Consider the following 23,302-nt stretch of genomic DNA (forward strand, 5'->3'; position numbering starts at 1 on the left):
TGCAACATTCAGCCCTCCCCCCCACCCGTGATATCGGTCATCCCTTCGCTCACTCCATTCAGGTCTATGCTTAGACACCATACTACCAGAGGCCTTCCCTGAGGAGTCTGTGATGGAGCAACTTCCTCCTTCTGTCGGTCTTCACGCCTTCACCATGCTGGACTTTCTTCAAGGGCACGACCACCCCCAGAGTTCGTCTGTTTGTGGGCGCCTCCCTCACTAGAAGAAAGCACCACCGGGGCGTTCTTCACCCTGTATCCCCAGGGCAGAGCACATGTCGAGAATAATTGCTGGAAGAATACAGGAATGAATAAACAATGCTGTTCCTCCTAGACTGATTTCCCAGCAGCCTGGGCTCTGGGAACGTCCTTGAACTTGCCCTTCTGACCCACTTATATGCGTCTGTTGCTCTGGCTCCTAAACCAAGCAAGTCGTATCTGGAAGTATTTATTCCTTTTGACAGTAATGGGTTGAAGGAGTGGGAGGGTATCATTTTGTTTTACTGGGAGGCCTAGAATGGTTCGAATTGAACCTGTTTCATTAATGGGAAAACAAAAGGCCCCGCATCTAAACGCGCTTTCCCGGATCCGAAAAGCTCTCGGCCGCTTGGTCCCACGTCCAGGCTCAGGTGACCGGTCTGCGCACTGCGAGAGCAAGATGCGACGGCCGCTCAGCGACGACTAGGCAGAGGGAGGCGAGGCTCAGGTTCAGGAGAACGCAGGCGAGTTCAAGAGTGGAACCGCAAACCCCGTAGGGGACGCCCTCCCGCAGTTCTCCCCTCCCCCATGACCCTGGCCCCACACCCCTCCGCCCCCGTCCAGCCAGCAGGCCGACCTCACCTTTGCCCCTTTCTCCCACACTCCCCAGCCCCCAGCCCCGCCTCGCCTTCCCCTACCGGCTCCCTTTAGTACCCTCTTTCCCTTGGCCCCTGGGTGTTCCGCATCCGCAGCCCCGAGACCTCGCCTTCCCAAACCCCGACCCAGCCGCCGCCCACCCTCAATGCCCCTCTTAAAAGCTTGGTCGCCCCCGACGTCCAGGTCTGGATACGGAGGCCAAACCGGGGTCTGCCTTGAGGGACCAGCAACCCACCCCCACCCGGCGTCCCCTTCCCTTCCTTCCCCCTGGCCAAGCAGCCCCCGCCCCTCCCCGGGCTTCAGGAAGCGCTGGAGGAGGGGAGCGTGGTGGGTGAAGGGAAGGGCGCCAGGGTCCGAAAGCCGAGGTGGCCTGCAACCTGCTCCCCTGCTCTCTCTTTGCTCAGGCACAGCTGCACTACCCCTGGGACAGGGAAGGGTCTGCGGATACCCTTGGGCGCGTCCTCCGCCCCAGGGACGCTCAGCTTCCTCTTCCCACCCTCCCAATCCTGCCCGCGCTGGCTGCCCGACGGGGGTCGGGCCAGGGCCCCAAACCCTGGCAACCCCGCCTCCGGCCCCGAGATGCAAAGCTGAAACTCCGGAGAGACTCTGGACTGCAAAGTGCCGTGGGGGAGGAGGAAGGGAGCGGCGCCCGCCGGGAGCCAGGGGAGGGGTCTCTCGGATGGGCGTCTCAACTCCCCGCCCCCTCGGAGAAGCTGTTGCATCAGCTTCGAGATCCCCAGTTAAAGGAAGTGGTCTCCACCAGGAGGGGAAGGTGTCGGGCAGTAGAGCTGCCGCCAGGAGGCAGCACTTAACCAAAAATATCCCCTTCTCGGGTGTCGGAGAGGCTGGAGTGCCCAAAGCATCTTTCATCTGAAGTCTTAGTGGCAGTGTGGACCCAACAACAAAGGGTGTTGCTGAGCTGATTCAAGGAAAGGGATCTGGAAACGCTTCACCATGTGTTAAGGCTAAAAGATGACTTGTAAATAATACGATTGTTTGTACACCTTTTGGACAGTCCAACTGTGGCATTTTTAAAGCCAGCATTGCCACTCTGCAGAAATTCACCAAGAGCTACCCACCTTCAAGACCAGTCTGGTGTGGGGCGCCTGGGTGGTTCAATCAGTTAAGCGTCAGACTTTGGCTCCGGTCGTGGCCTCACAGTTTGTGATTTCGAGCCCTGCATCAGGCTCTGTGACTTCTTTTTAAAAGACCACTCTGGTGAAATGACACACAGCTGAAAGATTTCCCATCTGCAAGAAAAAAGAGTAGCCCAAGGTCATAATTTACCTATCTTGAAGCTGGATGATTTAACACAAAATTTAGCCCGAATTGATTTAGCAGCCATGGGGAAAGAAAAGGAATGTGTTACAATAAATTGTGTGTTAAGGAAATAATATGCAAAGCAACGTATTGTGTAGGGGTGGCCTTTAGTTGCCACATTTCTTGCATGGGTTGACAGTGATTGTTGTTGAGTGGTCCTAAAGAGGAAGATAATGAAGGAAGGTAAAATAAGATACTTCCCAAATAGTTTGCTCTTCAAACTTCAGTTTGGTCATAAGCGTGTAAAAAGGAGAACGAATTACTAAATGAAATGGAATTGGTCACCCTGAGTCAGTTTCACTGATATTTTCTCCAACATCATCATTATTCATCCCGATGATAAAAAGCACCTAGCTTCCCAGGGGCACCTGGCTGGCTTAGTCAGTGACTCTTGATCTCGGGGTCCTGAGTTTGAGTCCCATGTTGGGCATAGAGATTACTTAATTCAAAAAAAAAAATTGGGGGTACCTGGGTGTCTCAGTCAGTTAAATGTCCGACTTTGGCTCAGGTCATAATCTCGTGGGGTTCATGGGTTAGAGCCCAACATAGGACTCCGTGCTGACAACTCAGAGCCTGCTTGGGATTCTTTCTCTCCTTCTCTCTCTACCCTTCCCTTGCTCAAGCTCACAAACTCTCTCAAAATAAATAATCTAAAAAAAAATTTTTAGTTTAATAAAAATAAAAAATAAAAAGCATGTGGGGCACCTGGGTGGCTCAGTTGGTTAAGCATCGGACTTCTTCAGGTCATGATCTTGCAGTTCCTGGGTTCTAGCCTCACGACGGGCTCTGTGCTGACAGCTCAGAGCCTAGAGCCTGCTTCGGATTCTGCATCTCCTTCTCTCTCTGTCCCTCCCCCACTTGCACTGTGTGTGCGTCTCTCTCTCTCTCTCAAAAGTAAATAAACATTAAAAAAAATTTTTTAATAAATAAAATTAAAAGCACCTAATTTCTTAGAATAGTGTATTTGTACAAAAGCTACTGTGTACGGAACACACAGAAGGATATTTGAATAAACATACTGGACCAAAACATGAGTGGGTGGCAAAATATTAAAACCAAAATACAGGCTGTATTCCCTGAGAAGCAAGGAGTTTAAGAGAGGAAAGACATGAAGCTCAGATTCCTGATGCTTCCCATTGCTCTTAATTCCAGCCTTTGCCAGCTGAAGTCCAGAGGTTGAAGAACATCTAGTTTGGAATGACAAAGCCACTTTCCTGTGGTTCATGAGTCTAATGAAGTCATTAAGGAGAGCTGTCCAATTGCCAGACCCTTTCCCCTGCCACAGTGTTCTATGAGGTCCCTGAGAAGGCTGCTGATGTTAGCTGTCAGCACTAGTGTTCTTTCTCTCTCTCTCAAAATCCTAAACCATATTTCCTGCTATTTACAACCCACGGATTGTCCACAGCATACTAACCACGTCAAAAGCTGAACTCGTCTTCCTTCCAAAGACATTTCCCCTCCCACATTTCTCAGTTTTCCCAATTAAACTTCCCATCCTGTCCCCCAAAGTTCTCCAGCTCTGGCTCCTCGACTCCCATAGATATTCAAGTATTGCACGTGTTCATTTCTGCACACAGAATTTATATTGTTCACATTGTTCACCTTCATGTGTGTGCCCTTTTTTATAATTTTGCAAATTCAGAGCACCTGGCTGGCTCAGTCAGTAGAGTGTGTGACTCTTAATGTCAGGGTTGTGAATTTGAGCCCCACGTTGGGGTAGAGATTACTTTAAAATAAAATCTTTAAGGGCGTCTGGGTGGCTCAGTCGGCTAAGCATCTGACTTCAGCTCAGGTCATGATCTCGAGGGTTTTTTTCTGGGGGGGGGGGTTGTTGTTGTTTTGTTGGGGGTTTCTTTGTTTTTGTTTTAGTTCTAGGTTCTTGACTTTAAGCCCCGCAATCAGCTGCTCACTGAGGTCAGTGCAGAGCCTGCTTTGGATCCTCTGTTCCCCTGGTTTCTCTGCCCACGCCCCACTCAATACGTGTTCCACCTCTTTCTCAAAAATAAATAAACATTTGTAAATAAATAAATAAATAAATAAATAAATAAATAAAATCTTTAAAATAATAATAACAATAACAATAATAATAATAATAATTTTGCAAACTGATGGTGTCCCCCAAGTGTGTGAGCTACTGAGAGGAATATTGCTGGTTCAACTATTTTGTATAGTGATGGTGGTAGCCAGCTTGTCGTCTTTCCTGTCAATCTTGACTGTTGACACGAAGGTTGTTTTTCCAGCCCCTGGCTTCTACTATTTGATTTGCCAACTGGGAACTATGTAATGGGATTCCAGTGCTGTCTACCTCAGCTGTCTATCTCAGAAACAGCCAAAGGTATACGGAGCCAGGCTTGGGAAAGTGGCATTCAGTCACTATTGCAACTGTCAAACTATAAATCCACAGCCACATTTTGATTCCATTTCCTGATCTCTGAAAACTACAAGCAATCTGTACGATTGCTTCCTGGACTGTCTTATCTACTTTACAGATGTATTATGAAAATCATGTGAAATCATTTATATACAAGTGTTTTGATAGGTGAAAATGAAGTGTATGAATGCAAGATGGTAATAGTTCCTTACTGTCTTATTGCCCTTGCCTAGTATTTTGGGATCCATTTGTTGGCTTATAGTCAAGGTTCTTTTGTTCCCATCCTTTTTTTGGTTCAGCCCTAGCTATACCACTCTTATTGTTATTGAAACAGCTGCTTTTACTTCTTAAACCAGGATCCACCCTTCCCCTCTTTCAAAGCACAACTCAGAGCCACCTCCTGTGGAAAAACTTCCCAGTCTTGCAGAAGGAAATGATAAACTTCCAGATAGGTCATTGCACCACTCCCTCAGTTTCCCCCAGTCAGCACGCATTAAGTGTCTAGCCTAGCACACGGTAATGGGCACTTTTGTAGGAGCTTCACCATTTATAAAGCATCCGTACTTACTTCAGTGTTTTAAGATGTGATATATTAAGGGTTTTTTTTTTAATTTTTTTAATGTTTATTTATTTTTGAGAGAGAGACAGAGAGAGAGAGAGACAGAGCAAGAGCAGGGGAGGGGCAGGGAGAGAGAGAGGGAGACACAGAATCCAAAGCAGGCTCCAGGCTCTGAGCTGTCAGCCCAGAGCCAACGTGGGGCTCGAACTCATGAACCATGAGATCATGACTTGAGTCAAGTTGGACACTTAAGTTGTTTTTTTTTTTTAAGGTTATTTAATTTTGGGAGGGGGGAGGGGGAGGGAGAGAGGGAATCCCAAGCAGGCTCTACACCATCAGCATGGAGTCCAACTCAGGGCTCATACTCAGGAACCATGAGATCATGAGCTGAGCCAAAACCAAGAGTCACACGCTCAACCAACTGAACCACCCAGGTGCCCCTAAGCTTTTTATGAAAAAATTAAGATAAATGAATTCCCCAAGACAAATAAATTATTCAAAAGAGGGAAGGAGCCACAGATCTGTGTTTTCTATGTACCAATACAGCAGTCCCACCTGATCCACAGGGGATACGTTCCAAGAACCCCAGTGGATACTTATAACCATGGTAGTACCAAACCCTGTATATATTATGGGTTTTTTTTCCATATAGACATACGTATGATAAAGTTTAATTTAAAATCAGGCACAGTAAGAGATTAATAACAATAAAAATCATAACAATATATTGTAATAAAAGTTATGTGAATGTGATCTCTCTCAAAATGTCTTATTGTACCATATTCATCTTTCTTTTGTAGGTGATAAGATAAAGTGAGGTGAAATATGGGCACTGTAACTTAGCGTTAGGCTACTATTGACCTCACAATTTGTCAGGAGTATCTGCTTCTATAGGGCAACTGAATGTGGATAACTGAAACTGCAGAAAGTGAAACCATGGTTAAGGGGGTACTTCTGTACCTGCCTTGTTGCTGCAAGGATTATATTAGACAATATGTGGTGGTAGCCCTTGTAAAACTGAAATCGGATCTTAGCTCCAAGACCTATTCCCCAAGAAAGCCTTCAGCTTTCTCCAGATCAACTTTCCATTATAGCTACAAATGGGTACTTGCCAACACTCATCTTGGAGGACTTCTGACTTCTGCTGCCTTCATTTTGACCTCAAACTTTTTTTTTTTAATTGTTTAATGTTTATTCGTTTTTGAGAGGGAAAGAGACAGAGCAGGAGCAGGAAAGGAGCAGAGAAGGAAACACAAAATTCAAAGCAGGCTCCAGGCTCTGAGCTGTCAGCACAGAGCCCAATGTAGACCTCAAATCCACAAGCTGGGAGATCATGACCTAAACTGAAGTCGGATGCTTAACCAACCGACTGAGCCACCCAGGCGCCCCTTTGGTTGGGTTCTTTCCAGCCAGTCTCTTGGCTCAGGTGGAAGACCCTGAGGGCATAGCAACCTCTGAGGAGAATGAAACAACCCAAGCAGCATAGCAACCTCTGAGGAGAATGAAACAACCCAAGCAATAACCACTGTCCCGAGACACAAAACACCACCCATGATTGACTCTAAGCAAAACGCTGATAGATTTGACCTTCACTGCCCCCCTGCAGGTACTCGCCCACCTTTGCCCCTCATTTTCCTTGTATAAACCTGGAAGTATTTTCAGCGCTTTCAGACACTTGACCTCTGTCTTCCTGGTGTTGGTCTCACTGAACTAAATCCCTTTCTGGTTTCACCACTGTCTGTCTGCCTTTGGATTTTTATCAGTGGCAAGTGGCCAGAACCTGATCTGTTTGGGATCCCCAGAACCAGGTGCTCTTGCATCCCTGTGCACCTGCTAGAATCTCAGCGGTACTGTTAGAGTAATGTGGGTGATTATCATTGTCTTCTCTCGCTAGACTGGGGACGCTATCAGAATAGTGATGACGTCTGTTTTGCAGAATCCCCAGCACTTAGTACAATGCTTGCCACATAAGCTCTTCAATTGTGTTGAATAAATAAGGACGGAGACCCAAATTTTCCGATTCATTCTAGATTTGACACCTAGGCTGAGGAAAAACATGTTACAGTGATGCAGAAGACAGAATAAGGGAACTCCTCTAAGATAATGGCATAAATTTCAAAGGACTAGACATCGCTGCGCAGAGATCGCTGGAGCAGCTCAGAACGATTCAGTCTAGGACACGACTTCCACTGAGGATGTAACCAGTACTGACGATTCATACGCAGACCAACCACTGTCGCCTAAATACTAGGGCCGCAGTTTTGTCCCTCTCTTCCGTACAATGGCCCAAGATGGCGGGGCCCGTGATTGAGAACCAGATTCAAGATGGCGGCTTCCGACTTCCCATGCGGCGTAGCGCGTGATACCGGGGCCACGCCCACTTCCGGCTCCGCGACTTCAGCATGGCTGCTTTAGGTACCCTGCTTTTGAGTAAGTGGGTGTGGAGTCGGTGGGCTCAGGGGCCCGCGGGGGCAGGGCTAGGACCCCTGAGTTGAGTGCACGGCCTCTCTCCCAACTCTGCCCTGTTCTCCCAGCAGGTGTCCGGAAGCTGCACAGTAGCGTGGCGGCTCGGGCGGGCAGTCAGTGGCGACTCCAGTGAGTTACTGGTTTAAGGGGGTCCTGGGGTGCCAGAAGGTGGGCTGAATCCTCACCGGAATGTTTTTCTCCACCCAGGCAGGGCCTGGCTGCTAACCCCTCTGGCTACGGGCCCCTTACGGAGCTCCCAGACTGGTCTTACGCGGGTGAGCGCTGATCTGACAGTTAACTGTCCCTAAGAGAGTTTCGCCGAGATGGAACGTCCCTGGACTGAGGGTGGGAGGGAGAAGGGGGTTAAGGCGGGGATGTGTGTGAGTGAACATAGTATTGAACTTTCTATTTGGAGTTGGGGAGAAGCAGCCTGGTTACTTTGTATTTTAAATTATGCCTATAGAAAGTGCAGCTAGACAGGATCTTGTGGGGTGAGAAGATAATTCTAACTTGGGGCGCCCCGGGGGAGGGAGTGACAAGATCTTTACGTTTCTCAGGGGCGACGATTTTTAAAAAGGTAGAAAGACCCACCATTCTACCTGGTGAGTACATTGTTGAGAATTTGGTACCAGATGCAGGGAGAACTCTTTGAAAGGCTGCCTAAGTGAACATCTCAGAAGAGAGGGGTAGAAGGGTGAGGACTGAGGATGGCGGGCTCCCTTCAGAAAAATTTCTTCCCTTGAAAAAAAAGGAAGGAAGGACGGAAAAGGAAAGGAAGAAGGAAAAAATAGATATTAGACCTAGAAGGGAGGGATGTTAGAAAAGTTGAAGCCATTCCCCATTCCCTATATGGGACTCCAGTTACAGGTGGGAAAACTGAGGCCTCAGAGTTCCCGTGATCAAACAGCTAGGTAATAGCAAAGCTAGGACTGGAACTGAGCGGGAGCCAGGCACCGTTCAACAGCACAGAGACCTGAATACTAATACCCTATTGGATTCTATAGAAGTGTGATCCTGAAGAGGATGGTGAAGGTTTTTCTGTTCGTTATTTACTGTAGGAAGCCTAGCACCTCCCAGAAGTAGTATGGAATATTGGAAAGACTCTGGAATTGAGTCTTAATTCAGGTTTCTTTACTTGCTAATTTGTAGTCTTGGACATGTTACTTAATTGTATCTCTCAGTTTCCACAAAACTTTTGGGCAGACTTTTCACTGTTTGCTTCTTACTCTGTAGAAAGTAAGTGTCCTTTTTCTTCAGCTCCATTATTAACTACTTCAGGTCAGATATTGCATCTTTTCACCAAGTCAGCAGATATTTATAGAATTTTGATTATGTGGTTGTGTGCCTACCCTGCACTACAGTGAGATCTAGGGATGCAATCCATGAAAGTCTGGCTGGGAAAACGGCATGAGATCTTTAAAAATTAATAATAGTTCAGTGCTCTACCCCTTTCCAAGAGGATCTGAAGTGCCACATAAGGCCAAAACAAAACACAACAACAACAAACAAACAAAAAAAGCAATAGTACAATAAATGTCCCAAGGCAAATAGATGAATAATAAATAACCAATATGCACTTCTTTCAGAAAGAGATTTGACAGAGTTGAAAAGGTTAGAGAATGGTTTCTGGGTCAGATAGGGCTGGGGGGGGGGGTGCTAAGGATGAGAACTGGGCTGAAAGGAAAGGAAAAGAAGGTATTTCATTATGGAGTGAGATGGGATTCAGCAAAGATTCATGGAGAGCGGAACGGTGATCAGATTGCTTGAGTGGGGGGTTTCTAAAGCTCAAATGAGATTCAGCACTTCAAAGGACCTTGAATTCCAGGACAATGAGGGGTAAGTGAAATCGAGTAGGAGTGTGCCTCAGAGCTTATTCTTGGCATATCTTACCCTTGACACTGAGGGATGGGTTTTGGAGAACTAAGCCATCACAGGTGTGAAAGTGGAAGAAAGGAACTAGAGACTGGTTCTTCCCTTGTCCCTGTCACAGTGCCTTCACAAGGTGCTGTCAGCCATCTCTAATACTTGTCTTTTTTTCTGCAGATGGCCGCCCTGCGCCTCCAATGAAAGGCCAGCTTCGAAGAAAAGCCCAAAGGGAGAAGTTTGCAGTGAGTGGCTAGAGCCCAAGCCAGGGCAACCTGTGTGTACTTGGAGGGAAAAAACTTTACATTTTAATTTGTCTTGAACTGTACTGACACATAAGCTAACTCGTACCCCCATACCGAGGTTTTAACAGCTCAAGGTTTTTACAGTGCTTTGAGGAGGGGGGAATGGAGTGAGCACTCCGAGGGTGGGAACCAGTGGTAGACCTTCTGCTACACATTCTCCTTCCTCCTACTTCCCAACCCAGGACCTGGTCCCCCTCCCCACTCAACAGTGTCATTTTCCAGCTGAAACTTTTGCCTTTGATCTGTGAGTGAAAGGATATATGTGCAGAGCCCAAGCCCCAGATGTTATCCACCCTGTTTTCCTGTCTGTTTCAGAGACGAGTTGTACTGCTGTCACAGGAAATGGATGCTGGCTTACAGGCATGGCAGCTCAGGCAGCAGAAGTTGCAGGAAGAAGAAGGGAAACAGAAAAACGCTCTTAAACCCAAAGGGGCTCTACTGCAGAACCCACTACCAAGTCAATAAAAAGCAATACCTGTCTCCCTTTCCCAGCCTCTCTCTGGCTTTCTTCTCTATCACCTATATGCCTCATCCTGGTCAGAAGAGAGCCTTCACGTTCCCCATCTGTCTTCCCGGCACAAGAGCTTGGACACCAGAAAGAACAGCCTGTAAGATCACTGCCTGGAAGAGTTGGCTTAGTGCCCTCATCACTGGCTCCGTTCCAGTTCAGTGGAACCTCGCTCTGGGATGCTTCCCTCCTTCACGAGCCATAGGACTGGCCCAACTATGAACAGTAGCTGCTCTGCGAACTGCTACGAAAAAGGGGCAGCAGTTTTCCTGGTGTTAGCTAGGCACTCAAGCCTTTAACAGCCCATACACAGCTCAGGCTGTGTGCAGTTACTCATTTAATAAATGTTTTGATAAAAAAGGCTTTCCGGCTGAGGTCCATTTCTTGGCAAGCAACTGGTGTCAGTTTTCCTAAGCTTCAGATACATGGCCCAAGAGGATACCCCCACTGGGAACACTGACACGGGAAGAACCAGACTTGGGCGTCGCATGTTCTGCTAAAGAGTTGGATTCTGAGGTTTCTTTGGTCCTGGCAAAATTCCAGAGGTTGGTTAGAAAGAGGCCTGTACCTCCCAACCGCACTTTGTGTAGGGGGAGCCCTGGAGGTAGGTGCTCAGCCCCCAAACAGTCACCATGGCATAGGTATCTAATACCCATCATATATCTCCCACAAACCTGTTAGCTGTCCGGGACCCAGGGCTTTCATTTAATTGATCACGGATTCTGGGGGAAAAGGACCTTTGCTCCAGTTACAATACAGAGCACTGGGCTTTTCTTCCGTTATCCTGCCACAAACTTGTGATAGTTCCTGGATCTCTAGAATTTCTGGAGCTTCCTACCTGACCTAATTTCTGTCCAGCCTCCTTTATTCCTTGCTTTCTTTCCCTCCCTTCTTCCCCCCACAACCTCCTTCCTCTCTCGCTGACCAATGCAATTCTGGGATCTTAGATTTCGCTGATGATCGAGTTTTCTGTCTCCCACACTTTTCCTGCTTCTGTTGTGCTGCTTTTCCAGATCTAACTCAACCTCTTATCTGTCTCTCTCCCCCACTACCCACTTCAGCGTGCCCTTCCCTTCTCCTGCATCCCTCCACATTTTGTTATCAGTTTAGTCAGTCCCTGAAGACTTTAGTCTTCAGGGAACTGCCTTTTTCCAGTGTAGAGGGGGAGCTAAACCCCCAAAGTCCTAATTCCCAATCTCTCTGGTCTAACAGTTTCCCTAAATTTGATTTGCCTTTCCCCACATTCCATGGCCTTGTACCTCTTTCCTCCCCAGCCTGCTCTAATTTAAGGAGCAGCCAGATTGCAAATGATGATAATTAAGGGAGTGCATTTGTCTTTCCATAAGAACCCCCAGACCCAATGTGGTTGTGCAATTTGTTGGTGGGTGGGTGGATTGTATTACCGTTGCATGTTTGCAGCAGGAGAGGGATGGAGGTGGTTGTCAAGATCCAGGGGCAAAAGTTTCAATTTGGTTGAGCCACAGGTCTCAGCGGACAAACCCCCAACCCAGGTGTCCTGGACATGGAAGACCTTCACCACCGTCATCCTAGACTCTGAACTCGTTTGCGCCAACCACTGGGCTTCCCAGTACTTCCCACTCTGAGGTGAGACAAATGCTGAATACCAGAGGACTCAAGCCACCCAAAATATGCTTAGGGGGAGAAAGTCTCCCACATCCCGTCCGCTGGGTACCCCCCCCCCCCCCAGACCCCCGTCCTTAGCTGTGGCCTCAACCCCTGCAGATGGCAGCCTCCACCACAGAAAGGCAACTTAGGGGTTTTTGTTTTTTTTTTTTACCCGGTTCTTGGCTGTAATTGGATTCAGGCTGAAACAACCACGTCCGCACCGGGAAAGGAGGGCATTGGGGCGGGGGCGGAGAGGCTGTGGGAGAAGGGAGGGACCAGAGGAGAGAGTGAGAGAGGGCTCGCGGATCCAGTTCGCAGACTAAGCAGAAGAAAGATCAAAAAACAGAAAAGAGGGGACGAGCAAACAGGCGCTTTCAAGAGCAATCCCCTCATCTCCAAGCGGACAACGGTCTAGGAATCCAAACTCAGCGCCCACCGAAGACAAAGGCGCCCCAAGGGAGTGGCGGCACGACCCCAGAGCTTGGGCCCCACCGCGGAGCCCGCACGGCTGGCGGCCGGGACAGTCGCGGACCATGTCTCCTGCCCTACGGCCCGCCGGCGGTCTGCTACTCCCCCTGCTCACGCTCGCCACCGCGCTCGCCTCCCTCAGCTCGGCCCAAAGCAGCTTCAGCCCCGAAGTAAGTGAGCTCCTCCAGTCCTGCCGGGAGTCGCGCCCGCCGGGGAGGCGAGCCGGGGGTCTCCCAGGTCTCCCCCGCTTGGAGAGCAGGGCGCCGGAGGTCTCTGGCCCTCCGGCCCGCAGGAACCCGCTCCTTTCCTTTCCCTGCTCATCTCCAAACTTCCAAGTCGATCCAACTTCTGCTTCCCCCCAACCAACCCCCGACCCGCCGCCAACTCTTCCCCAGTCCTTTCCTGGGAAGAGCTTTACAGCGGGGCCCACCCCAACCCTCCCGGTTCTGCCGGGCTGTGAGTTCAGCTCCGGAACCAGGAGGGAGCCTGGTAAATACTTGAACTCGGCTCAGACCCAGCGCTGCCCTGGTTCCTTGTCATGTGCGCGAGATCGTTGTTTCTTCAACTTTCCAACCCTCCAGCGCTCTCCCGCCCGCGCCTGCCGGCGCTGCGGCTGCCAGGGAGGCTCGGGTGGACGGCGGCGCCGCGGCTCCGGGCCCCCCACGCTGAGCGCCTCCCGGGCGGTCCCGGCCCTCCGTGGATGCAGGCGCCGCCAGGTGGGGTCGGGGCTGGACGGCCTGGCGGCCCCGGCCCCCGACCCACCCCGCCTCCCCGAGCGGACCCCTCTGTGTCCCCGGCCCGGAGCCCTGGCGTCGAGGGTCGCGGAGCTGGCGCCCTGGCCGCGTTTCCGTACACACAAAGCTCTCCTTGTGAGCCAGGGGCTCGGCCGGCAGAGCAGCCGCCTCCTGCCTCTACCCCCCCACTCACACCACCCGCCTCCAGCGAGGCCTTTAGGCTCTTTTTGTTGCTTTTGTTAATTGCTTTTCTGTGTTAATTGCAGGGAGACTGAGGGCAACGCACCGGGGAGTAGGGTGAGAGGGCCAGGCCCAGGGCACCCCGCAGGGTCTCTACCGCCTCCGGCGACCCCCCCCCCCCCACTCTTTCCCAGACGCTGGCCCACCGGCCCGGGAGGAAGCCGCGTGGGAGTTGTCTGGGGAGGTTTTTCCTCTTTCTTTCTCTCTCTCTCTCTCTTATTTTGGGGTGAAGGTGGGAGACGAATTTGATCAGCTTCTTATTTTGGGCCATCCCAACCCACTCAGCCCGGCAGGGCCTGGGTGCGGTCGGGAGGGGCCGGGAAGGGCCCCAGAAGGGGGAGGGGATCTGGACTTGGCTTCCTCCCTCCTGGTCCTGGCCCTGGACCCACCCCCGGAGGAAACATCTCCAGAAAGAACACACTCTCTCTGTCCCGAAGGGATCCGAGGCTAAAAAGAAAAGCATGGCCCTGGGGAGGGGGTGGCCAAAGAGAGTGCGAATCTGCTGTGGGGCCCAGCCTGACACGGTCCTGCTGGAGGAGGCATCCTCTTGATCGGAGGTCTGCAAGGAGAGCCCCTAACAAAAGGAGTCTGGACATCTAGGGGCTGTCCCCTGCCAACTTTGCCTGCCCTGCCTTCCCTCCCCTGCCCCACTAGGCCCCCCTAGGGGAGGGGCGGCAGCCCTGGCTCTGTTTTAAGTGGGTCATGGGCAGTCCCAGTGCCAGAACCACCATTTGCTTCTGGGCCACAGAGGGAGGAACAGGCCCAGAGGCTCTGATCCAGGGCCTGCTGGAGAGCCAGAGTTCCCCTCATCCATCCACCCACCTACCCACCTTCTGCAGGACTCCTAGGCCAGAGGTGGGAGGGGTTCTGTTGAGTTTTCCCCTAGGGGAATACTCAGACCACTCAGTTTTCAAGACAAAGCCAGCCAACTGAGTTTTTTGACCTAACATAGTTGCTCCCTCTCCAGGCCAATCTAGAGGGCGAGCTCTGGTGGCCAGGCCTCAGCCAGCTGGGTCCCTCCCACCAGGCCTCCCGAGTCCTGCACCAGCTCCAGGACAGCCCTCTCCTCCTCGTGGCCTGTCTGGCACTTGGCCCTTCCCCCACCCAGCCGCAGACACAAGAGTCCTCTCTTCTGTGGTTCCAACCTCACCTCCTAGTCTTCTCTGTGGTTCTTGCTTTGCTCAGAGCCTAGGCCTGGGAGGAGAGGGATGGGGGCACTTCCTTTCCAGGCTTTGTGGCTCTCTTTGACTCCAGGGAAGTCCCTTTCTTGCCTAAGTCTCCATTTTTCTCTCTTGCGCATGGTGGGGGGGCGGGGGGGACTTTGTGGGTGTGAATATTTAGACCTGCCTACTTTCTTGAAAGACTCACGGGGGAGAGGGATTGATCCCACCGCTCCTAGATGTGGATTCTCTCCACCTCTCTGCCACCCTCTATTCTGTCATTCTGCCCTAGCAGAATTCCCCTCAGCTTTGCTCCCTGAGGGTTGAGGGGGCCTGACTTCAGTCCTCCTGACTGCCAGCTCCAGGAGTAGGCCACTCCCATGCTTCTCCAAAGCTGAAGTAGTGGCTCCCCCACCCGGGGTCATAAGCCTGGGGTGTGTGTACCCTACAGGTGAGGCGAAGGGCAAAGGGAGTTTCCTGCATACTTGGGCACAGGCCATTGCAACCTCCCACGGGCCCTAGCTGTGGCATCAGCCAGCGCAGGTCAGGGCAAGCAAGCCTACAGCTTGTGGGGAGAGTAGCCGGGTCCTGGAGCACCCTGCTCTGCTTCCCTGTGGTAGAGCAGAGGTTAAACTTTGCTCCCTCCTCTACCCCTGAGGAGGGGCTCTCAGAGCCGGGTGGTGCTAAGGTTATTCAGGCCAGGCCTGTTGGCTGGGGAAAGGCTGGGTTGTTTACATCTTGGGCCCTAACTCCCATCAGCCTTGGGGGATCACTTCCCAGAACCCTGTTGCAATTCTTGCCCCTGCGGGCACATGTCTCCAGTCAGCTGCTCCTGAATCACCCCCAGCCCCAATGCAGGAGCACTGCTCCACTTCCCGGGCTGGGCCCAGAGGTGAAGGGCCACATGAAGATCCATCCTGACAACCTGGGATAAGAGATGTGGTGCCCAACAGCATCCTCCACCCCTCTGCACTCCCAGATTCCATCCCAGGCAACGTGCAGGCCCCCTCTGGACTCCTTAAGAAGGCAAAGCTGGAACAGGGACCAGAGTAGTATCTCCCCTAGAGAATCCCAGCATTTTCATATTCCATATACACCTTGGCTCATTTTACTTTTCAGGCTTTAGAAAAATACTCCATTGTTCTTACAATAAAGGCTGACTCCCCCCCCTCCCCCGTCAGCAGGGCTTTGTAGTTTGCATACCTTTCAGTCAAACACCAAAAACCTAACTTTAAGGCAGCATGCCAGCTTTTATATTATGAACAATTCACAACATACTTTAAGTAAAATACAGTCACCGAGTCTCTACCACCTCCCCCATCTCCCACTGCCCATACTGAGAACCTTAAATAAGGGCCTTTAGGTCCCATGCCCTAGGTCAGATGCTCGGATGGGAACAGTGGCAGGATCCTGGCTCAGTGGCTGGATCACACCCCCGACACCTCCAAACGTCCCGGCTTCCCCCTCTCAGCAGCCAGCCTCAGCCCTAGCTCCTTTTCTGCTCACCTTTCCAAAAAGATCTCAGCTGTGAGGGTCCTGGAAGCATGGCATCCCTGTCCCAAGAGGGTCTCATGCCAGGACCAAAATAGAGCCCCCTCAGCCTCCCCACCTCCACCCATCAGGGGCACAACCCATTCTCAGGTAGGACATGCTATATTTACAAGAACACTGACACAGAGGAGGAAAGTGCTGGAGGAATCTCAGCTCTGAGAAGACGAGCCATCTGGGTTCCCATTCTCAAGAGAGTTCACAGCCAAAGTCCAGAGCTGTGGCTCCGTACCCTGTTTGAGCCCACAGCCCCAAGAAGGCAAGTCCTACTGGGGCCTGGGCCAGAGTTCAGGTCCAGCCTGGGAATTCCTCCAGCCCCACTGCCAGAGCCAGGTTGGGAGCTCGTTGCCCTTTCCTCCTAAGCCAAGGGTGCATGCCAGACACCGTGAGGGGGTAGAGTTTCCCCTTGGGCCAAGTGGGGATGCTCTAAGCCACGTTTCTTTCCCTACAGGCCTGGCTGCAGCAGTATGGCTACCTGCCCCCGGGGGATCTGCGAACGCACACACAGCGCTCACCCCAGTCCCTCTCAGCTGCTATCGCTGCCATGCAGAGGTTCTACGGTCTGCGAGTGACGGGCAAGGCTGATGCAGACACCATGAAGTAAGTGCTAGGCCCCGGCAGGAATTCTGCCCAGCACCCACAGAGCACAAAGAGGTTGCTACCTGACTCCTGCCCCCTACCGCAACCCCACACGCTGACTCTGAGTTACGTATGCCTACCTGTGCTCCTTCTCTCCCCTGGTCTCTGGCCTGTGCATCCCTTCTCCTCCCCCATGCCCTACAGTCTCCCCCCACATCCCCACCTGACCCTGCCTCCGCCCACCCTACACTCCCACTTTTTTTTTTTTTTTTTTTTTAGACTCTCTCTTATCCACCCTGACCTCATAACCTTGGCCCTTTCCCACACTGACCCTGAGGCCAGGCACTCCCCCACTCTGAAGACCTTTCTCTTTCATACACTATCCTGACTGCAATCTCACACCCCAGGGCCATGAGGCGCCCCCGCTGTGGTGTCCCCGATAAGTTTGGAGCTGAGATCAAGGCCAATGTTCGAAGGAAACGCTATGCCATCCAGGGCCTCAAATGGCAGCATAATGAGATCACTTTTTGGTGAGTCCAACAGGCAAGTTGCCTTTCTCCCATCAGGGTTGCCCTTCCTGTCAACTGTACTTACAGACTGAGGACTCCTGTCCTACTCACCTCTGTTCCTGTGAAGCGTCCTCGGGAGTGGGGAGGAAAGGGGCTTTAATCCTGGAGAAAGGTGCAGCCTGGGGGGCGGGGGGTACATCCCAGGGCCAGAAAACCAAAGCCTGTGGGTCCCTTGAGCCCTCAGTTCTTGGGGCTGAGGCATCGTGAGGCAGCAGGAAGAGCCAGGTCAGCAGAGGTGGCTGGGCGGTTCACGCAAACCTGGGAAAGTGCAAGGAGGGAGAATTTTATCCGTTGTTATCCTAACACACTCCCATCCTCTCCCCGTGCGGCTGGACCTCAGCATCCAGAATTACACCCCCAAGGTGGGAGAGCATGCCACATTCGAGGCCATTCGCAAGGCATTCCGCGTGTGGGAGAGTGCCACACCACTTCGTTTTCGAGAGGTACCCTATGCCTATATCCGAGAGGGCCATGAGAAGCAGGCCGACATCATGATCTTCTTCGCTGAGGGCTTCCATGGTGACAGCACACCTTTCGATGGCGAGGGTGGCTTCCTGGCACATGCCTATTTCCCAGGCCCCAACATTGGAGGGGACACCCACTTTGACTCTGCTGAGCCCTGGACTGTCAGGAATGAGGATCTGAATGGTGAGCGAGGTAGCCCTGGGACTCATTTATTCTGGGGAGAGTCAGTGATCGTTTTCATGGGGGGTCTCCCGCCTCCTCCCAAAACCTCAAACCCCACAGTCTCTGGGCTACAAACATCTCCTAGTCTGACTTCCAGTGAAAGCAGGGATCTTATTTTGAGTTATTTACATCTGGTCCCTTCTCTCACCCAATCATTGACTTCCCAGTCAAAGACTTCCCACTTTTCTAGGCAAATGGCACCTCCAACTCCTGGGAGAAACTGGGGCCCAGATAGGACCTCAGCTCCCCTTAATACACATCTTCCTGGTATTGGTGTCTGGCCCCAGAGCACTCTCTCACCTCCAACCAGAACAGATCGCTGACTGGCTTGGTGGCTTTTTGGGTGGGAAACATAACAGGCCCAGCCTCGGGTATGAAAATGAAGCCTCTGGTGGGAAAGCAGAGAGTCTGAGGGAAGGGGCCCAGGCTGCCCTCAAAATCATCCCCATCCCTCCAGGGAATGACATCTTTCTGGTGGCTGTGCACGAACTGGGCCACGCCCTGGGCCTTGAACATTCCAACGATCCCTCGGCCATCATGGCACCCTTTTACCAGTGGATGGACACAGAGAACTTCGTGCTGCCCGATGACGACCGCCGGGGCATCCAGCAACTGTATGGTGAGTAATATATGCCTACATGTGCTCCTTCTCCCTCCTGGTCTCTCTGGCCTGTGCACCCTTTCTCCTTCCCATGTCCTACAGTCTTCTCCCGTCCCCGCCAGGCCCTGCCTCCACCCACCCTACACTCCCACTTGTTTTTACATTATTTTTTCTATATATTTTTTAAATTGTTTTCAGTGTCTATTTAGTTTTGAGAAAGAGAGACAGAGCATGAGCGGGGGAGGGACAGAGAGAGAGGGAGACACAGAATCTGAAGCAGGCTCCAGGCTCCAAGCTGTCAGCACAAAGCCTGACACGGGGCTCAAACTCACAAACCACGAGATCATGACCTGAGCGAAGTCAGCTGCTTAACCGACTGAGCCACCCAGGCACCCCTATTTCTTCTATATATTTTATTCCTCTCTCACCTTTGATCCCACCTTTTCTGTCCTGCCCCAGCTGATTGCTTCAACCTCCTCTAAAGGTCCACCCACATCTTTGCAAGGGTATCGTCTGCCCATATATCTGTTCTTTCCTCTCCCCTGTCACAAAGTCTAAAGTGTCTTTCATGTTCTCTACATCAGGAAGTGAGTCAGGGTTTCCCACCAAGATGCCCCCTCAACCCAGGACTACCTCCAGGCCCTCTGTCCCTGACAAGCCCAAAAACCCCACCTATGGGCCCAACATCTGCGACGGGAACTTTGATACCGTGGCCGTGCTCCGAGGGGAGATGTTTGTCTTCAAGGTGAGAGGAAGAAGTGGGCTGGTTTGGGAGGCAAGGGGGCTCTATGCCCAGCAGGCTGGGTGGAAACAGCAGCAGGAAGACTAAGAACTAGAGCTGAGGCAGTGGGAAGCTTTGGGGACTGAGCCAGAGGACTAGCTACAAGACATAACGCCCTGTCCCCACCTTGATGCCTTCCAGGAGCGCTGGTTCTGGAGGGTGAGGAATAACCAGGTGATGGATGGATACCCCATGCCCATCGGCCAGTTCTGGCGGGGCCTGCCCGCATCAATTAACACTGCCTACGAGAGGAAGGATGGCAAGTTTGTCTTCTTCAAAGGTAACCAGGCATTCTACCTTAGTGCTCTGGGTGTGGGGAGAGTCTCCCTGAAAGAGTGGATTCCACTCGACTTCTCCAGAGCCGCAAGAGCCCAAGTGGAACCCTGATCGTGCCCTTCTCTCTCCTCCCCAGGAGACAAGCACTGGGTGTTTGACGAAGCTTCCCTGGAACCTGGCTACCCCAAGCACATCAAGGAGCTGGGCCGAGGACTGCCTACTGACAAAATTGATGCTGCTCTCTTCTGGATGCCCAATGGAAAGACCTACTTCTTCCGGGGAAACAAGTGAGACCCCTTCCTCTTGACCCGAGGCCTCTCTCCTCAGATACCACCACCAGATTCTCTCAGTCCTACAGGAGGACCCACTTTACCCCCGGGATTTTCCCTGGAGAAGTTGCTGGCTGAGCCTCTGCTATTGCCTAGCAACAGACAGCCTCCATTAGGTGCTGAGTGAGTGGGAAGTGACCGGGTCACCATTTCAGACCTGGTCATTTGGCGCCTCCTGCCCCCAGCGCCGTGCCTCCACCCCAGGTGCCAGGCACTATCATTAAAGGCTACTGGTGGCTCCTTGCAGCCTGGGACCTCCCATCCACCCCCACCTTCCGCCACTTTCGGCCACAGGCCCTCATTACTCAAAACCCCTGTCCTGCACCCTGTCCATAGCCACCCTTTGCTCGCTGGTGAATTCAGTCCTGGGCCCTGCTACCCTCCAAGGACATGCCCAGAGCCCGACCGCTTCCCCTCCTCTCCTCTCCTCCAGGTACTACCGTTTCAACGAAGAGCTCAGGGCAGTGGACAGCGAGTACCCCAAAAACATCAAGGTCTGGGAAGGAATCCCTGAGTCTCCCAGAGGGTCATTCATGGGCAGCGATGAAGGTGAGCGGCAAGCGGGGGAGGGTCTCTGTTGGGGAGGGGGGGTATGAGGACAGGGGGTTAAGGAAGAACAGGAGGAAAGATGGACAGTATCACGTAGAAAGCAGTGATGATGAGAACAGCAGAACCCTTGCTGTGTGCCAGGCTCTGAGCAAAGTGCTTTGTGCACATCGGATACCTAATCACCACCATGCTGCCAGCCACTAGAATTACCCCCTTTTACAGCTGAGGAACCCGATGTTCGGAAAGGGTTGGGGATTAGCTCAACTGGGTCACTCCACTCACAGATTTTCCTTCTGTTCTTCTCTCTGTGGGTCTTCTGGATGCTGCCCCCATCCCTTGTTCTCCTTGCCACCTTCTTGCTGACCCCTGCAGTCTTCACTTACTTCTACAAGGGGAACAAATACTGGAAATTCAACAACCAGAAGCTGAAGGTAGAGCCAGGCTACCCCAAGTCAGCCCTGCGGGACTGGATGGGCTGCCCCTCATCGGGGGGCCGGCCAGATGAGGGAACTGAGGAGGAGACAGAGGTGATCATCATCGAGGTGGACGAAGAGGGTGGCGGGGCAGTGAGCGCGGCCGCCGTGGTGCTGCCTGTGCTGCTGCTGCTCCTGGTGCTGGCCGTGGGCCTCGCCGTCTTCTTCTTCAGACGCCATGGGACCCCTAAACGACTGCTCTATTGCCAGCGTTCCCTGCTGGACAAGGTCTGACCCCCACTGCCGCCCGCCCACTCCTACCACGAGGACTTTGCCCCTGAAGGCCAGTGGCAGCAGGTGGTGGTGGGTGGGCTGCTCCCACCTGTCCCGAGCCCCCTCCCTACCCTGCCCCCCACTTCCCTTCTTTTCTGTCCCACGGCTGCCTCTCTCAACCTCAACCCTGGCATTGCTTCTTCCCTAACTGGGTCCCCTGGGGGCTGATCAGGGGCCGCCCCTTCCAGCCCCTGCCCCCCGCCCCCCCCCCCCAGGGGGGGCCTCTGTTGCTTGGTGTGTGTCCAGCCCCATCTGAATGTCTTGGCTCTGCACTTGAAGGCAGAACCCTCGGACCTCGCTGGCAAAGGTCAAATGGGGTCATCTGCTCCTTTTCCATCCCCTGATGTACCTTCAACCTCTGAACTCTGACCTCATGAGGCTCTGGGCATTCCAGCCCCACGAGCCCCCAGGCGCATCCCGTTGGCAGCTTCCTACCACTCTTTCTGGCTAAAAGGAATATAATTTTGCTGTGGGGGGAGACCCTGAGAGAGTAGGAGTGTGTGGGGGCTGCACAGCTACCCTAAGACCTTGGGAGGAAAGCTCAGAGTCAGTCCTCTCTGCAAAGATCTGCCTCTGCTGCACCTGGCCCCAAGAACTTCCCCAGAAGGAGCCTGAGCCATTAAGGGGCTGTAGAAACCCTTGACGGCCCTACCTCCACAAATGTTAGCTTCAGCCGGGGATGTCAAGGTTAGAGGAGCTGAGACCAGGGGGTGCAGCTACCGGGGTGGTGTGGGGCCAAGGACAGAGACTGTCTGGAGCCCTGGGGGTCAACCTGAAGGCCACAGAGAAAGAATCTTGCTCAAATGCAGGCAGCTGGGGTAGGGACCAAGGAACAGAGCAGTCAGAGGGGACAAGACAGGACCAAAAGGCTAACAGGGAGGTGCAGTGGGAGTGGATGGCCAGGGGCCGGGCAGGCCAGGCCAGCAGGGACACGGCAAGGTGGACTGTGGTACCCAGGGAAGGGCATGTTTTATTGGAGCTCTCAGGAAGGGCCCGAGAGAGGCACATCTACTCACACACCTCCTCCACTTTGGTGCCCTTCCTCCAACCAGAGTACACGTATGGGAAGGGTGGGGAGCCCAGAAAAAGCAGCAGAGACAACACATATCCAGGGACTGGCGACTTGGGACCTTAATGAGGGCGGCCACCTAGTTAGGGAGGTGACTGACCAGGGGCTGGCAACGCTCAGCCAGCAGCCTCAGCTGGCCTCAGTGAGATGGCAGGTGCCTGGGTGAGTCTCAGTCAGGTTAGCCCCTCACTTCCTGATGCCCCTGCCCCTCAGCCCATCCTGCCGGTGTCCTGCCTCCTCTCCCCCACCCAGTCCACCCATTTGAAGTCTCCTTTGGCCACCACAGGTGGTCATGGTACCGGGGACTTGGGAGAGTGAGACCCTGTGGGGGCAGTGAGAGGAGAGGGACGTCAGGGGTGGGAGGTTATGGGGGGTGGGGGGAGCGTGGGATGAACGGTGCTGGCAGTTCGGCTAAATTTGTCTTGTTTGGGTTTTTTGTTTTGTTTAATGTATATTTTTATTATAATTATTATATATGAATTCCCTTCAAATCGTTCCTTTTTGTTAACAAGGGGCATGGGAAGGGTGGGGGTGGGGGGGCAGAGGCATCCGACCCCAGGAACCTGCAGGGCGGGGCTGGGTCAGTGCCCTCTAAGGACATTTTTGACCTTGTTCAACCTTTCCACAAAGAATAAATGGTGTTTCACATTCTTTGTGTGGCTGCATTCTCTCAGAAAGAGAAATGAATGGAAAAGGCACTCGTAACGGGTGTTTTCTGTGATGTGGGGTTTTAATATTTTTCATAAAGGACTATGTTTATTCTTGGTGGACAACATGGACTCAGGGCCGTAGCTGGGAAGTAGGACATACTCCACCGGGGCAGAGAAGTGGTCCACAGAGCCCAGCTGCTCTCTCCCAACCTAGCCAAGAGGTTACTTTAGAGGCCCAGAGCTGCAAAGGGCAAGAGGAAGTGGTCAAGCTGAGGCCACTTGGAAAATCTTCCTAAATTGCATTACCCTGTCACGTGATCTGGCCGCAGACCCTCCATTTCCCCAGACCTGTCTTTTTGCTGCTGGGGACTCCCAGGATCGTTGACACTCGGCCCTTTACCCCAGCCCTCAGCATCTAAGCCTCTTCTAGGCCTGGGGCTCTGC

The 23,302-nt window shown here is 52.5% G+C and overlaps 3 protein-coding genes across 9 annotated transcripts; 2 read left to right on the top strand and 1 right to left on the bottom strand.

The window, feature by feature from the left end:
* Positions 1 to 89: 89 nt before the first annotated feature.
* Positions 90 to 20,918, bottom strand: LOC128316000 (translation initiation factor IF-2-like). The gene is made up of 3 exons (XM_053224271.1): positions 20,676 to 20,918; positions 17,222 to 17,428; positions 90 to 2,104 (listed from the first exon to the last, which is right to left on the bottom strand). The coding sequence occupies exon 3, from the start codon at positions 1,722 to 1,724 to the stop codon at positions 708 to 710; it is 1,017 nt and encodes a 338-aa protein (XP_053080246.1). The 5' UTR covers positions 1,725 to 2,104; positions 17,222 to 17,428; positions 20,676 to 20,918; the 3' UTR covers positions 90 to 707.
* MRPL52 (mitochondrial ribosomal protein L52) lies at positions 6,676 to 10,609 on the top strand. Of its 7 annotated transcripts, none has more exons than XM_027065394.2 (5): positions 7,115 to 7,534; positions 7,642 to 7,699; positions 7,778 to 7,845; positions 9,614 to 9,685; positions 10,054 to 10,160. In XM_027065394.2, exons 1-5 carry the CDS (start codon positions 7,507 to 7,509, stop codon positions 10,158 to 10,160), a joined length of 333 nt encoding a protein of 110 aa, XP_026921195.1. In that variant the 5' UTR covers positions 7,115 to 7,506. The 7 variants fall into 7 exon arrangements, with proteins under 7 accessions (XP_026921196.1, XP_026921195.1, XP_014942161.1 ...); XM_015086675.3 differs by having other exon boundaries at positions 7,440 to 7,534; positions 7,639 to 7,699; positions 9,614 to 9,678; positions 10,054 to 10,609; XM_015086676.3 differs by having other exon boundaries at positions 7,455 to 7,534; positions 9,614 to 9,678; positions 10,054 to 10,609.
* MMP14 (matrix metallopeptidase 14) lies at positions 12,124 to 21,258 on the top strand. The gene is made up of 10 exons (XM_027065385.2): positions 12,124 to 12,510; positions 16,474 to 16,622; positions 17,009 to 17,131; positions 17,511 to 17,818; positions 18,315 to 18,476; positions 19,043 to 19,203; positions 19,381 to 19,519; positions 19,652 to 19,802; positions 20,278 to 20,393; positions 20,766 to 21,258. Exons 1-10 carry the CDS (start codon positions 12,406 to 12,408, stop codon positions 21,098 to 21,100), a joined length of 1,749 nt encoding a protein of 582 aa, XP_026921186.1. The 5' UTR covers positions 12,124 to 12,405; the 3' UTR covers positions 21,101 to 21,258.
* The last annotated feature ends 2,044 nt before the right edge of the window (positions 21,259 to 23,302 follow it).

This window comes from Acinonyx jubatus, chromosome B3 (genome assembly GCF_027475565.1).
Source record: "Acinonyx jubatus isolate Ajub_Pintada_27869175 chromosome B3, VMU_Ajub_asm_v1.0, whole genome shotgun sequence".
Taxonomy (NCBI): Eukaryota; Metazoa; Chordata; class Mammalia; order Carnivora; family Felidae; genus Acinonyx; species Acinonyx jubatus.

Coding starts and splice junctions, on each gene's coding strand:
- MMP14 (XM_027065385.2), top strand. CDS start 12,406: ATGTCTCCTGCCCTACGGCCCGCCGGCGGTCTGCTACTCCCCCTGCTC. Junction 19,803..20,277: donor TACTTCTTCCGGGGAAACAA/GTGAGACCCCTT, acceptor CCTCTCCTCCAG/GTACTACCGTTTCAACGAAG. Junction 20,394..20,765: donor ATTCATGGGCAGCGATGAAG/GTGAGCGGCAAG, acceptor TGACCCCTGCAG/TCTTCACTTACTTCTACAAG.
- LOC128316000 (XM_053224271.1), bottom strand. CDS start 1,724: ATGAAAGATGCTTTGGGCACTCCAGCCTCTCCGACACCCGAGAAGGGG.
- MRPL52 (XM_015086675.3), top strand. CDS start 7,507: ATGGCTGCTTTAGGTACCCTGCTTTTGA. Junction 7,535..7,638: donor TTTAGGTACCCTGCTTTTGA/GTAAGTGGGTGT, acceptor CTGTTCTCCCAG/CAGGTGTCCGGAAGCTGCAC. Junction 9,679..10,053: donor CCCAAAGGGAGAAGTTTGCA/GTGAGTGGCTAG, acceptor TGTCTGTTTCAG/AGACGAGTTGTACTGCTGTC.